The 13312-nt window shown below is 40.2% G+C and overlaps 1 protein-coding gene across 5 annotated transcripts in view; it reads right to left on the reverse strand.

Moving 5' to 3' along the window:
* Positions 1-13312, reverse strand: part of OGDHL (oxoglutarate dehydrogenase L) — a 54811-nt gene that overhangs the window by 28113 nt on the left and 13386 nt on the right. For 2 of the 5 annotated variants that reach the window (XM_086466449.1, XM_086466453.1), the window contains 8 exons: positions 9970-10085; positions 6103-6257; positions 3528-3674; positions 2832-2922; positions 2156-2335; positions 1648-1776; positions 1084-1263; positions 663-815 (listed from right to left, as the gene is read on the reverse strand). In XM_086466449.1, the coding sequence (XP_086322575.1) occupies positions 663-815; positions 1084-1263; positions 1648-1776; positions 2156-2335; positions 2832-2922; positions 3528-3674; positions 6103-6257; positions 9970-10085 (1151 nt within the window). Of the gene's footprint in view, positions 1-662; positions 816-1083; positions 1264-1647; positions 1777-2155; positions 2336-2831; positions 2923-3527; positions 3675-6102; positions 6258-9969; positions 10107-13312 lie in introns of all 5 variants that reach the window. The other 3 variants (XM_086466451.1, XM_086466450.1, XM_086466452.1) reach the window with 3 other exon arrangements.

The following is a 13312-nucleotide window of genomic DNA, read 5'->3' on the forward strand; positions in this document are numbered from 1 at the left end:
TGCATGAGCTGTGATCATTCTTGCAGATAACATAATGCACCTACACAAAATACTTTTTTGTTGAACTCCAATACTGTGTCACCACATAGTTAGCCACACCTTCTCAGAAGATCCTTTGTGGCATTCACTTTCAAAAAGATTAAGGTAAAGACCTAACCAGCTTAATACTGGCACCAGTCTCTACATTTCATCCTTCTTGAATATTTCAAAAGACGTCTCAACTTAGTTGAATTATTGCAAGAAAATAAAAAGGTTAAACTGATTTTAGTTCATTATTGCTGGATATAAGCCTGCCAAGGTTATCAATACGAAGCTACAGATATACCTATGAGCATTCAGTTACTGTCTTGCTGCTGAATCAAGATTCTAGAGATGAAGAACAGCTGATGAGCACCTCCATCTCCAACATTCACATCTGATCACCTTTTACAAATCTCAGACCACTAGCAATTTTTTTTCTCTGCAATATGTATTAATTACTTCACAGCTTTCAGTCCTTTTGTTACAATAATACTATTTCACATGAAAATCCAAACAAAAATTAATCATAAAGCATCAAAGGGTTATCACAGTAATGAAAGGAAGGTTTTTAAGCAGACAGCATACAGTGACAGTTGTTCTACGGACAGCTTCTTAAGTTCCCTTTAACTGTTGTCATGTACCTCAAATTCCTGCAGTGTTACAGTCCCATCTGCAATCAGTTTGTCAGCATACTTCTTCAGCACTGGCACCTGCTTATGAATCTGCTTGTACATTAGAGGCTGGGTGAACATTGGTTCATCCATCTCATTATGCCCTCTCCTACGGTAACAAACCTACAAAGGAAAGATCGTTTCTGTTGGTAAGAAAAAATGTAAAATGAAATCTTTCCATTTCACAGTTTTACAGAGATTTTAGGAGATTTCTGGTATAAAAACATTTATGGATTCTTGCAGGCCTGTTAGTTGTTTGGGTTTTTTAAATGAAGAAACTAAAGGCCATTAAAATCAAAATAGGCCTCTTGATTGGGTCTTCTAAGCCACAGAAAAACAAGAGGGTAGTACCTAATGCACAGGATGAAAAGCTAAGAAAACCAGGACTTACCAAATCAACTACCACATCTTTGTTGAACGTGTTTCGCCATTCTGCAGCTACACTGCACACATACATCACTGCTTCAGGGTCATCAGCATTTACATGAAAAATGGGAGCATTGACCACACGAGCAACATCAGTAGGATATGGAGATGAACGGGCCATACGGGGGTCTGTGGTGAAGCCAATCTAAAAATTCCAGAAACTTCCATTAAAATAATTTGGGCATCTCCCTCCACTTTGTTTTGAACGCTTGAGGTTTTCATTTAATAGTAATTTACACAGCAGTAGTACCAGCTTTCATTCTGGCTAGCTAGATTCTTCTTGCTCCCTCAAAAACAAAACAAAGCAACCCTAATCCCATTAAGTGTTATCAATTGAATGATACAAATGTAGGTGATAAAATATTATCCACTCAGATTTGCTAGATGCTGTGATTATTTTCAGGAACATCCTAACCATTCTAAAAAACAGTGGGGACAATGCACCCAGTTAATAACAAACAAGAATAAAAAGAAATGCACTAGCAACTATTCAGCAGACAAATTGATTGGAAAATGCTCTACTTGTTACCTGGTTGTTGACCACAACGTGAATAGTGCCATTCGTGGTGTAGGATGGGAGGTCGCTAAGATGAAATGTCTCATAAACCACTCCTTGTCCTGCAAAGGCAGCATCCCCATGCAATAATATGGACATAACCTAAGAGGAGGATTATACACAGATTCATACATATATTAGAAAGCAAAACTGCAATTTAAGCTTCTCAGCAGGACTTCTTTGCTCCATAATTCTGTAGTGCTTACAAAACAGAACTGTATTTTTATAATAAACCATAGACTTCTCAGCACTCTGGTGCTTTTGCTCCTTTCACAAATGAAAAAGTTTTAAGCCTGTTTTCTGAAGTTACCCTTGAAGTACCATGCCAAAAACCTGATCTAGTTCAACAGGTGATGATATACCCGTTTTGTGAAGGAAGAAGAGAGGAAGACTCTGTGACACAAAACTACTGGTGAACTATTTTTATCAAAAATAATACAAAAAACTACCAGGAAGAGTTACTATATTAAACAATCTTTACCTTTTTCCCTGCTGTATCCCCTCGGTAAAACTGTTCAGCTTTTGTTTTCCCTTGCACAACAGGATCAACTGCTTCCAAGTGAGAAGGGTTAGCCATCAGAGATAGAGTGATTTTCTTGTTTGTTGCTCGGTTGATCCTCTCATGGTACATTCCCAGATGATATTTTACGTCCCCAGATCCCTAACATGCAAGATGTAGTTACAGTTGAGGAATGTCATTCATACCAGCTGCATCTAATTGACTACACCTAAAATTTGTGCTTCAGTCTGAAAAATGCATCTAGCTAATTGTGTATCAGTATGCACTATAGGTTTGACACTGTAATTTCAAATTGGAACACTGCTCCAATTTTATTATCTTACTGTCACTATTCAGAATATTGATACTAATTTCATTTATATAAAATAAAAAAGATGCTTTTTTATTACAAACTCAGTCAAATGACCTGAAACTTACTCATCTACAATCACTCCTGAGATACCTTCTGCATGTTAGAGGTACAGTATAGTCTTTAAATATGTTAAGAAATTTCACGAATCATATTCTCAAACTAGAAAAGAAGACAATGCATTTCAGCAGATGACAAGGCTGGTTTTATAATAACCATGACAAAAATTACTAAAAACTAGCTTGAATGTAGACCTCTCTATATAGATCTGTTGAAGAAGCATCTTACCTCATCAGCTGCTTCAAGTTTGGGATCAAACTGACAGAAGATCTGCTCCAGCTCTTTTCGGATTACATTAGCCAATACATTCAGCCTACCTCTAAAAAAATTCCAAACACAGTTATGTCTCAAAAATGGTAATAACAGAGTTAATAGCATAAAACTTATAAAGTCAGCTAGCCACTCTGTCAGAAATTTGCAAGAAGTCCACTTCAAACTTTTGAACCTGAAATGCTTTATTCTATCCTTCTCCTTCCCATTGCTAAGTTACTCCAACGCATTCCTACAGATGTTTTATAATACCTAGTTATCCAAGTACAAGCAATGAATTTTGTAGTTATCTAACAGTCTTAATATACAAATGACATTAATAATTAATTAAGGCAGACTGCAAAAGTAAGTTTGATACTATCTCACCAAGCTTTCTCAGTTCTAGGCTCTATGCAGTGGAACAGATACCATGGCTGCTGCCACCTTGCTTGCAGCCTCAAAATACACTGAAGTGAGTTTTGCTAGCATTTACCTGTGAAGCCTGTAGCCTCTCACTGACAGGTATTTGTTACAGTTCTGTGTTCCCATTACTCGCTATGACAGACTCTTGCTACCCTAGCTTCTCTAATATCAACTTCGTTACTAAAGTTCTAGAACCCGAAACTTGTGTTAAGACATTAAGCCCATTTGTTGGGGTGTTACCATTGACATTACCTATGAGGCATCCCCATTATAACATATTCAATTCCCATTTCACTGGATTTATCAATGATGGTCTTAAGTGCAGGAATCATTACTTCACATCCTTCCAAACCAAATCTCTTTTCAGAAGACCACTTGCGAGCAAGGAAGTCTTCAAATCTTTGCCAAAAAGAAAACCAAAAAAAAGAAGAGACAGTGTTTGTATTAAGATAATGTGGCAAATACTTATTGTCAAACATCTTTTAGCAAGTAAAATTACATGACACTGTTTTAAAACATCTGTGAATACATGTTTTTAGGCCTCTGGAAGTAAATCACATGTAGGGAGGGAGACATAGGAGAGCATTAAGTCTTCTTTCTCCTCCATCTGAGAAGTATTTACCAGGACTTTAAAACAATTCAGACAGGAAGAAGAGTCTCCACCTCAGACAAAGTTCACTTCCCAAATTAAACTCTGCTCCTTCCCATGTACACAAAATGTATACTGACCACTGGGAAGGCAGAGTGACAGCAAAGAAGTCTCTTCTATGGATTGAAGAAAACACGTCGGAGACCTATATTTTCTGGAAGTAACAATTAAATATTTCTAGAAAAAACACAGTAGAAAGCATGCCTATTTCATAGGTTCTATTCAATGGCAGGGCTCCTGAGATTGTGTGATATAATAGTTGGTAACGTGCCAAGAACTAGGACACTGTTACCTCTGTGTCAGCTTCAGCGAGAGAAAGATGTCAGTCCTTGACAGCTCTATGTTCTCTCATTCTTTAATGCATTTGGGCCAGAGGCAATGTGAGTGGTTAAAAAGTATGTTTTAATAATCATTGAAAGGATTATATGTTGTAAAGCTTGGAGACACAAAAGGCAAAGAAAATAAATCTTCATGAAAATAACTGTATTGGTTACATCATCTGTGCAATGCCTCAACTCATAACACTGCCATAATCCATTAATAATCAGCTTATTCCTCACTTAGAGTGATGACATTATCTCTTTAGATTGAAGTCCTAAAAGCAGTGAAATAAAGAGCTGCCAAAAGACTCTTAGCTAACCCATCAGTACCTTTACAGTTCAGTCATCTAAGCAATACGCCAGACCCTCAGCTGAGCTATGCTGCCAGAATTCCTCGGGGAAGTCTGCAGGACTATGCCAGCTTATGTAAACTAAAAGTGGGGTCCCATGTGAACAGCAAGTCCTACAGGGCAAATGAAAGGGGTGTACATGTCGTTTTCCTCCTCTTTGCAGCTGCAAGTTAAGCCACTATTTGACAAGCAGAAAGTTCATTATTTGAGGCAACTGCCACTAAGTGTGCAGAACTACAATATTTCACAGTCACATCTTACAGGTCTCCTATTTGCCACTGTGAGTTCACAAAGGCTGGCAGCTCATCCTCTGTCACTGCATGTATTCAGTACCCAGTGAGGAGCAAGTTTTATGAAAGATGGTTGCTCTCAAAAGGGGTAATCTAGAAATACTTCACCCTACACAGACTTAAGATGCCCAGATCAGACCATACAATCAGGGTCTAACATGTTTACTAATGCATACACAAAGTTGTTCACAGATATACGAGTATTTTAAAGGAGGAAGAGTTAAAAATGACCCTTTGTTCAATAACCTACCCATGAACACCACAAAGGATAAGAAAACCTACTTTAAAATTCAGTTTCAAGTACATGAACTATGTAGTACATGGAATGAACATTTTTGCAAACAGTATTCTTGAGCAAAATGATGACTATCTGCTTTACAAAGCCACAAATCTCAAGAGTACAACCAGTTTTCCACAGAACCACATTTTTTTCTTGATCATTTTCAGGAAAAAAAAAAAAAAAAAAAAAAAAAAAGAAATGCTAGAGATAGCTGGATAGAAATTTACGTAAAAATTTTTTCTTCCATTTTCAACAGACAATTAATTTGGCAGAAGATGAACATTCAGCTCCTTCATGCTACTAGAAACCCTAGATCTTTCCACAGCTTAGACAGGAACAAAAGCACAAATTCTTGTCTCAAGATAAATGGAGATGGTTCATACTGAGGGCTTGTTAAAGAGACTTACTCAAGTGCAATATTCACTTGACCATTATGTGACACTTCTATTTCTGTTTAAAGGGAACTTTTAACCAGACAAACAATCTTGCTGTAATACTGGCAAACAAAACAGCTGGCAAAAGTATCTTCCAACACCTCCAATGAGCACTTCATTTTTAAGTCTCTGAACCTAGAAGCTTAATCAAAACATGTGTCTTCATAAATCTCTTTTTAACAAAGGATATGCGAAATGTTTTGGATTGTAAGAACTGGAATAAATCTTGTGCCTGAGAAGGCAGTCTTGTTCTAGGGGTGAGAGGGTAATTCAGTCTCTGGGATCACAGTATCTCCATACAGATAGCCACAATGGGAGCAATCAATAAGCTGTTTCCAAACATGCTTTCATAGATTGCAGAGACCAAAAGTCCTGCTGCCAGGTACTCCAGATTTCATTTAGACTCTTCAACACCACCTCAGCAGTTTACAGACCACACAAGCTTCGTGCACCAGCTTATACCCTGCAGTCACAGAGCAGTTTCCCAGCATCACCCCAGCATACCTCATTGAGCGCACCAGCCTTGCCAACAAGGTCCTTTTTTCCTCATTAGTAAACTTCATAACTCCTGGCGTCTCAAACTTTTGCCGGATCCACTGGCACTGCTCCACATCATTGATGAACATAAACTCCAAGCCAATGTGTTGGCAGTAGGTATTCTAGGATGTGAAAACACCAACACAGAAGCTTTAGGAGCTAATGGGCCATGAGGAACCAAATATATTTTTTTTAATTATATTGTCTGTATATATTACTTTTCTGAAAGCTATCTTGTCTTCTTCCTCTTCCACTACATCTTCCCCACAGTAATCCTATAAATTATTTTACTGAATCTAGTTTTGTGCCAGAATGCTTTCTCTACAAAGTAACATTTCAAAATTTTGAATCTGGAAGATTCTTATTTGGCAATACATTCAAAGCAGGCCAATAAACCTGCCTTAAACTGACTGGCATATTTCACCTAACTTGCTACTGTTCTTCCAGGCATAAGAGTCTTTTCTTTAGATGCACCAGCAAAGATTTCAAGTCATTTATCAGGATTCACCCTGTCTTTTTTAAATGTCACCTGAAATCAAGGAATAAAGACAATCAGAAGACAGCTACGAAGCCTCTTGCAAATATCTGCTAACTGTCAAGTCTCAGAAGGCTGGAAATCTGAAAAGAATCCAAGCAGCTGAGAGCAGAGAAACAACAGGGGAAAAAATGCAAAAACACTTCAGAAATTTTATCTCTTTGTTGCATTTTTTAATTTTCTTTTCCTTACCTTAAAAAGAATATTTCACCAGAAAAATGGGTCTAAAATACAAGCCAATAGGAGTAAGACCTATAGTGAGTTTGAGACAAAAACACTCTGAACGCACAGTACGTGCTCTCTGCTGTCTCTAAAAAGGATTTTATTGTTAACTTCAACAAAAAGAAAATTCAAAGTTCTCAAAAGGGAAACCAGAGGGTTATTTCTCTTTAACACAAATCAGTTCCTTGAGGCTTTTAGATTTTGCTATTGATTTTGTCCATTTATTTGCACACTACACTTTAAAGGATTATCTCTTGAGAATTGCTGCACAGACATGCTAGAAGTGCAAAAGCCAAAAAGCAAATCTAGAGATCAAATGCACATCAGAGATGTTGTGGCTTAACAACTTACCATGCTTCAGCTAAGCCAATGTAACAGTTGAATGTGCGAGTCAACACATTCTCTTACACTTGCAACAACTCAAAGCCATGAAAAAAGCTTATTTGCTCAGTAATTATTTTATTTTTATTTTTACATTCTTGTAACTCTGTTCCAGATCTCATCCTTTAAAATATTTCCTCACCCCTAGCCCTTTTTACTCCAATGGATTTCATTACCATGCAACAGAAATCTCTGCAACTTCAGTACTCCAAAATACTAGAAAAAGCATGATCAGGAATATCCATTTCAGTAGTTTACAAATTCATTACCATTCCGACTTGCTGTTTTGATATTTGGAGTTCCCCTGTTAATTGCATTTATTCCTTTAAATTATTTTAGCTTGATGACTTCACATGGCATAACCATATCACCTGTCAGATAATGAAACTTCACAAAACAGATTGGGGATAGAAAACAAGGACCATCACTACCTACAAACTACAGCTGAGCTTTCAAGAATTTGGCACCCAACCCTCAACTTTTACTCAAGTAAAAGTCTCACATTAAAGCTAAGGCTCTGACAGCAACCCCTGTACATCCTGAGTACTGTATGCAAAGGTGTTTTATCTGTGGTAGGACACTTAAAAGACAAGCTCCAAAGGCTGTACTCCTTTTAAACAACGTCAGCTCTTTATAGAATTAGGGTCTGAATTAGTATTCTACCATATATTCATATTCATACCTTTTGTAGGTTTGTCAGTGATAAAAGGAAGACTAGGGAAGCTGTGGGCCCTCTCTGGAAGGAAACAGAACTGGTCACAAGGGATATGGAGAACGTTGAGGTTCTCAATGACTTCTTTGCCTTAGTCTTCACCAGCAAGGGCTCTAGCCACACTGTCCAAGCTGCAAAAGCCAAAGGCAGGGACTGGGAGAAGAAAGATCCACCCACTGTGAGTGAAGAGCAGGTTTGTGACTATCTAAAGAATCTGAAGGTGTTCCATGGGACCTGATGAGATCCATCCATGGGTCCTGAGAGAACTAGCAGACCAAGTTGCTATGCCACTTTCCATCATACTTGAGAAGTCGTGGCAGTCTTGTGAAGTGCCAACTGACTGGAAAAGGGGAAACACCACCCCCATTTTCAAAAAGGGAAAAAAGGAAGACCTGGGCAAGTACAGGCCGGTCAGTCTCACCTCTGTGCCCAGGACGATCATGGAGCAGATCCTCCTGAAGGCTCTGCTATGGCACATGGAAAATGTGGCGGTGATTGGTGGCAACCAACATGGCTTCACCAAGAGAGAATCCTGCCTGATGAATATGGTGGCCTTTTATGATGGAGTTATAGCATCAATCGTCAAGGCAAGAGCAACTGATGTCACCTATCTGGACTTGTGCAAAGCCTATCCCGCATGACATCCTGGTTTCCAAATTGGAGAGACATGGATTGGATGGATGGACCACTTGGCGGATAAGAAATTAGCTGGAAGGTCACACTCAAAGAGTTGCAATCAATGGCTCAATGTCTGGGTGGAGACCAGTGACAAGCGGTGTTCCTCAGGGATCGGTACTGGGACCAGTGCTATTTAACATCTTTGTCAGCAACACAGACAATGGCACCGAGTGCACTCTCAGCAAGTTTGCCAACGGCACCAAGTTGTGTGGTGAGGTCGACATGCTGGAGGGAAGGGAGGCCATCCAAAGGGAGGACCTGGCCAGGCTAGAGAAGGGGGCCCAGGCCAACCTCATGAAGTTTAACAAGGCCAAGTGCAAGGTCCTGCACCTGGGTTGAGACAATCCCAAGCCCAGATACAGGCTGGGGAATGAGTGGATTGAAAGCAGCCCTGGGGAGGAGGACTTGGGGGCTCTGGTGGATGACAGGATGAACATGAGCCAACAGTGTGCGCTCGCAGCCCAAAAAGCCAACTGTATCCTCGGCTGCATCAAAAGTGTGGCCAGCAGGTCAAGGGAGGAGATTCTGCCCCTCTACTCTGCTCTCATGAGACCTCACCTGGAATACTGTATTCAGCTCTGGAGCCTCCACCACAAGACAGACATGGAGCTGTTGGAGCGAGTCCAGAGGAGGGCTACCAAGAGGTCAGAGGGATGCAACACCTTTCCTACAAGGACAGGCTGACAGAGTTGGGCTTGTTCAGCGTGGAAAAGAGAAGACTCTTGGGAGACCTTATAGCGGCCTTCCACTACCTGAAGGGGGCCTACAAGAAGGCTGGGGAGGGACTTTTTACAAGGGCCTGCAGCGATAGGACACGGGGTAATGGTTGGAAGCTGGGAGAGGGCAGGTTTAGACTAGATATAAGGAAGAAGTTCTTCACCCTGAGGTGGTGAGACACAGGAACAGGTTGCCTAAGGAAGTTGTGGATGCTCCATCCCTGGTAGTGTTCAAGGCCAGGCTGGATGGAGCCTTGAGCAACCTGGTCTACTGGGAGGTGTTCCTGCCATGGCAGGGGCGTTGAAACTGGATGATCTTTGAGGTCCCTTCCAACCCAAACCATTCTATGATTCCATGTTCATCTTTTTTATACTCATCCTTAATCTATGTATTTCAGCTATCCAGGCAATGAAACTAACGGTGCTGCCATCTCTAGAAACTGTACAAGGGTTATTTTTAATGTCATCTGAATTCTTTACACGCTTTGTTAATAACTGACAAATGGTAAGGTTTTTTGTGACTGACAATTGGTAAAAATTCACTTCTGTTTGGAAGAAAACAATCACAAATCAAAAAACGTCCCACTGACCTCCAGCCTTTTGATGATCTCTCGTAAAGAAAGACTGTTCTCATTTCCTCCTATGAAGGTGGTTGTAGGCAGCTGAAACACTTTGTCCAAATCCGATTCATGCAAATCATAAAAGCCTACAACAGGTACATCATCGATTTGCGGAGCAGGGCATGAGACAAAAAGGAAACCAGTGTTGTTTTTCAAACCACCATGAATTAAGTTTAAAAAAGCAATATTAAGAAAGAAGACACCAGTTTAAAAATCGAAAGTGTGAATATTTTGGAGGCATCCATTAGTACAATGCACTTTAGTCGGGATTTTAAAAAGAATAATTAAACAGCTACTGTTTGATTAGAAGTACCAAAACATTTTTTCTTAAATGCTCAGATAGAACAACTGAAATTAAAATCACCCAAACCTTTTTATATTTTAGCGTATTAGCATATATACCATCAGTTCTCCATACTATATCTTACACCTCACTGTTTAGTAAAATAACTAATTGTAATGACTGGGATTTCTTCCTTGCTCTACCATGAGCAACAAACACAAAAAGAACCCCTTTTCACAGACAGAAGTAGTTGGTTGGAAACATACTAGATTAATTTATACATTAACAGATATACATTAATAGATGGACTAAGAGAAAAATACAGAATTTGTTCAATGTAACGCTGTGCAAATGCTCTGGTAGAACTTCCAAAGTATCTCTATTCACCCTCTTTCTCTTTATAGGGAAGTTAGTTTGAAACAGCCATGTAACAGCCTGTACAGCTCTACTTCGCAATCAGAGACTGCTTACAAAACAGATTTCCACACACTGCCCACCGCCTCCCCTGCAACTAAAACAACGGCTTGTTTAAGCATATCATCCCATTTGATTTAGACACATCTAAACTTGTTCTGGCTGAGAACATGGTTCAAGAAAATATTTAACTTAACTATTTGTGGGCCAGGTGCCCACCAAAGCCACTCTATCACTCCCCCTCCTTAACTGGACAGGAGAGAGGAGAGAAAAAAAAAACAAAACCAACAGGCTTGTGGGGTTCAGATAAGGACAGGAAGTTCACTCAGCAGTTACTGTCACAGGCAAAACAGACTCAACTGAAGGGAAATGTAATTTATTACCAATTAACTCAGAGAGGAGTAATAAGAAATAAAGCCAAATCTTAAAACACCTTCCCCCCACCCCTCCCTCCTTTCCCGGGCTTAACTTTGATCCCGATTTTTCTCCCTCCTCCCCCCCAGCGGCACAGGGGAGAAAACAGAGAATGGGGGTTACAGTCAGTTCATCGCACTGTTGTTTTCTGCCGCTCCTTCCTCCTCAGAGGGAGGATTCCTCACACATTTCCCCTGCTCCAATGTGGGGTCCCCCTCATGGGAGAAAGTCCTCCATGACTTCTCCAGCGTGAGTCTTCCCACAGGTTCAGTCCTTCATGAACTGCTCCAGCGTGGGTCTCCTTCATGGTGTGCAGTCCTTCAGGAACCAACTGCTCCAGCGTGAGCCCCCCTCACGGGGTCTCTAGCAGCAAACCTGCTCCAGCGTGGGCTTCTCTCTCTCCACGGGCCACAGGTCCTGCCAGGAGCCTGCTCCGGTGCAGGCTTCCCACGGGGTCACAGCTTCCTTCAGGTATCCACCTACTCCGGCGTGGGGGCCCTCCACGGGGTGTAGGCAGTCCTCTGCTCCACCGCCCATGGGCTGCAGGGGGACAGCCTGCCTCACTATGGTCTTCACCACACCTTGCAGGAGAATCGCTGCTCCGGCGCCTGGAGCATCTCCTCCCCCGCTTCTTCACTGACCTTGGTGTCTGCAGGGTGTTTCTCTCACATATTCTCACTCCTCTCACTTGCTGCAATTACTGCTGCGCAACAACTTTTTCACTCTCTTAAATATGTTATCCCAGAGGCAAAAACCGCTGTCGCTGATTGGCTCGGCCTTCGCCAGCGGCGGGTCTGTCTTAAAGACGGCTGGCATTGGCTATATCCAACATAGGGGAAACTTCTAGCAACTTCATACAGAAGCCACCCCTGTAACCCCCCCGCTACCAAAACCTTGACACGCAGACCTGTTACACTATTATGCAGTTTCAAAAGCAAAAATACACAACAGACAACACTGAAAGACTGATATCAATACAAGTTAAAGGCTTTGTGTGATAAAAGTTTAATCTAGACCTATTAAATGAAGAAAGGAAAAATAGCTTCTGACAATTGTAGGAAGCAAATGTATAAAACCTATAATACACACTACATACAGTTATAGAAACTTATATAGACATAAAAATTATATATGTGTGTATGCACATGTGAAAACATTTTAAAAATAGCTTCTCTAGTTTTAATTTTGTACTCTGTCTTGGTTCTGGATAAGCTTCAGGCATCCACTTTAACAGTGATATGACAGCCTGCACATAACTCTTAAATCAATATAGAACAGTGCTCCATATTCGCTGTTAAATGAATTTTCTGAAGATGAAAGCAAAGAAGCAATTTAGAGGTGAAATAATAACAGAACTTAGCATTCAGAGTTGAAGTCAGGCCATAGGACTGTGTTGCTACCACTTTTACTATACAGCACTGCCAGTAGAAACTTGGTTTGGTTTAAAAATAACATATTTTAAAATTATGTATTTAAAAATATTAAGTTTGTTTTAAATAATAATTTTAATACTATATTAAAATGTCAAATCCAGAGTGACAAAAAAAAGTGTTTGTATACCACTACTTCTCCTTTTCGGTATTGTAATAGGTTTTTCCAGCACCAAATTAATTCTCATTTTCTATAATGCTAAAAGAAAAAAAAAAAAAAAGAGGAGGTGTGGAGAGGGATACAGGGGCTTTAGTGTCCTTTGAAACAAAGCAGTGCTAACATCCTTTTTCCACACCCATGCCCCCCCCCCCCCCCCCCCTTTGCTGACTTTCTCTCAGACTTCACAGGCTCTTCATGTTCTTTCATGCAAAAACCAGAACACGTACAGGAGTGATTTGGGCACACATAGAACATCTGTGCGGTGTACTCCAGCACTCCATATTTACTGAAGCACCACCTTATGTTTAAAGAGATACAACCTTATTGAAATCCAAGAGTATCTGAAAGCAATTCTGTAACTTGAATCATGCAGTAGGTACATCTGTAACTAGCTCATTTTTAGAAACAACTCCCAGAAGAAACTTCCTACCAGAAGGTTTCTCAAAAAAGAACCCAAAAGACGAAACAAAGAAAAGGCATAGAAAAATCAAACACTAAAATACTTTCTGTACTACCAGAGGCCTTTCCTGAGTTTTCTGCCTGGAACGTTCAAGGATAGGCAACATTTGAGGTCATTCTTTTTTTTTTTTTGCTGTGCCAAGACTAGGTTAG

The sequence above is a fragment of the Leptosomus discolor genome, chromosome 6 (assembly GCF_034619465.1).
Source record: "Leptosomus discolor isolate bLepDis1 chromosome 6, bLepDis1.hap2, whole genome shotgun sequence".
Taxonomy (NCBI): domain Eukaryota; kingdom Metazoa; phylum Chordata; class Aves; order Leptosomiformes; family Leptosomidae; genus Leptosomus; species Leptosomus discolor.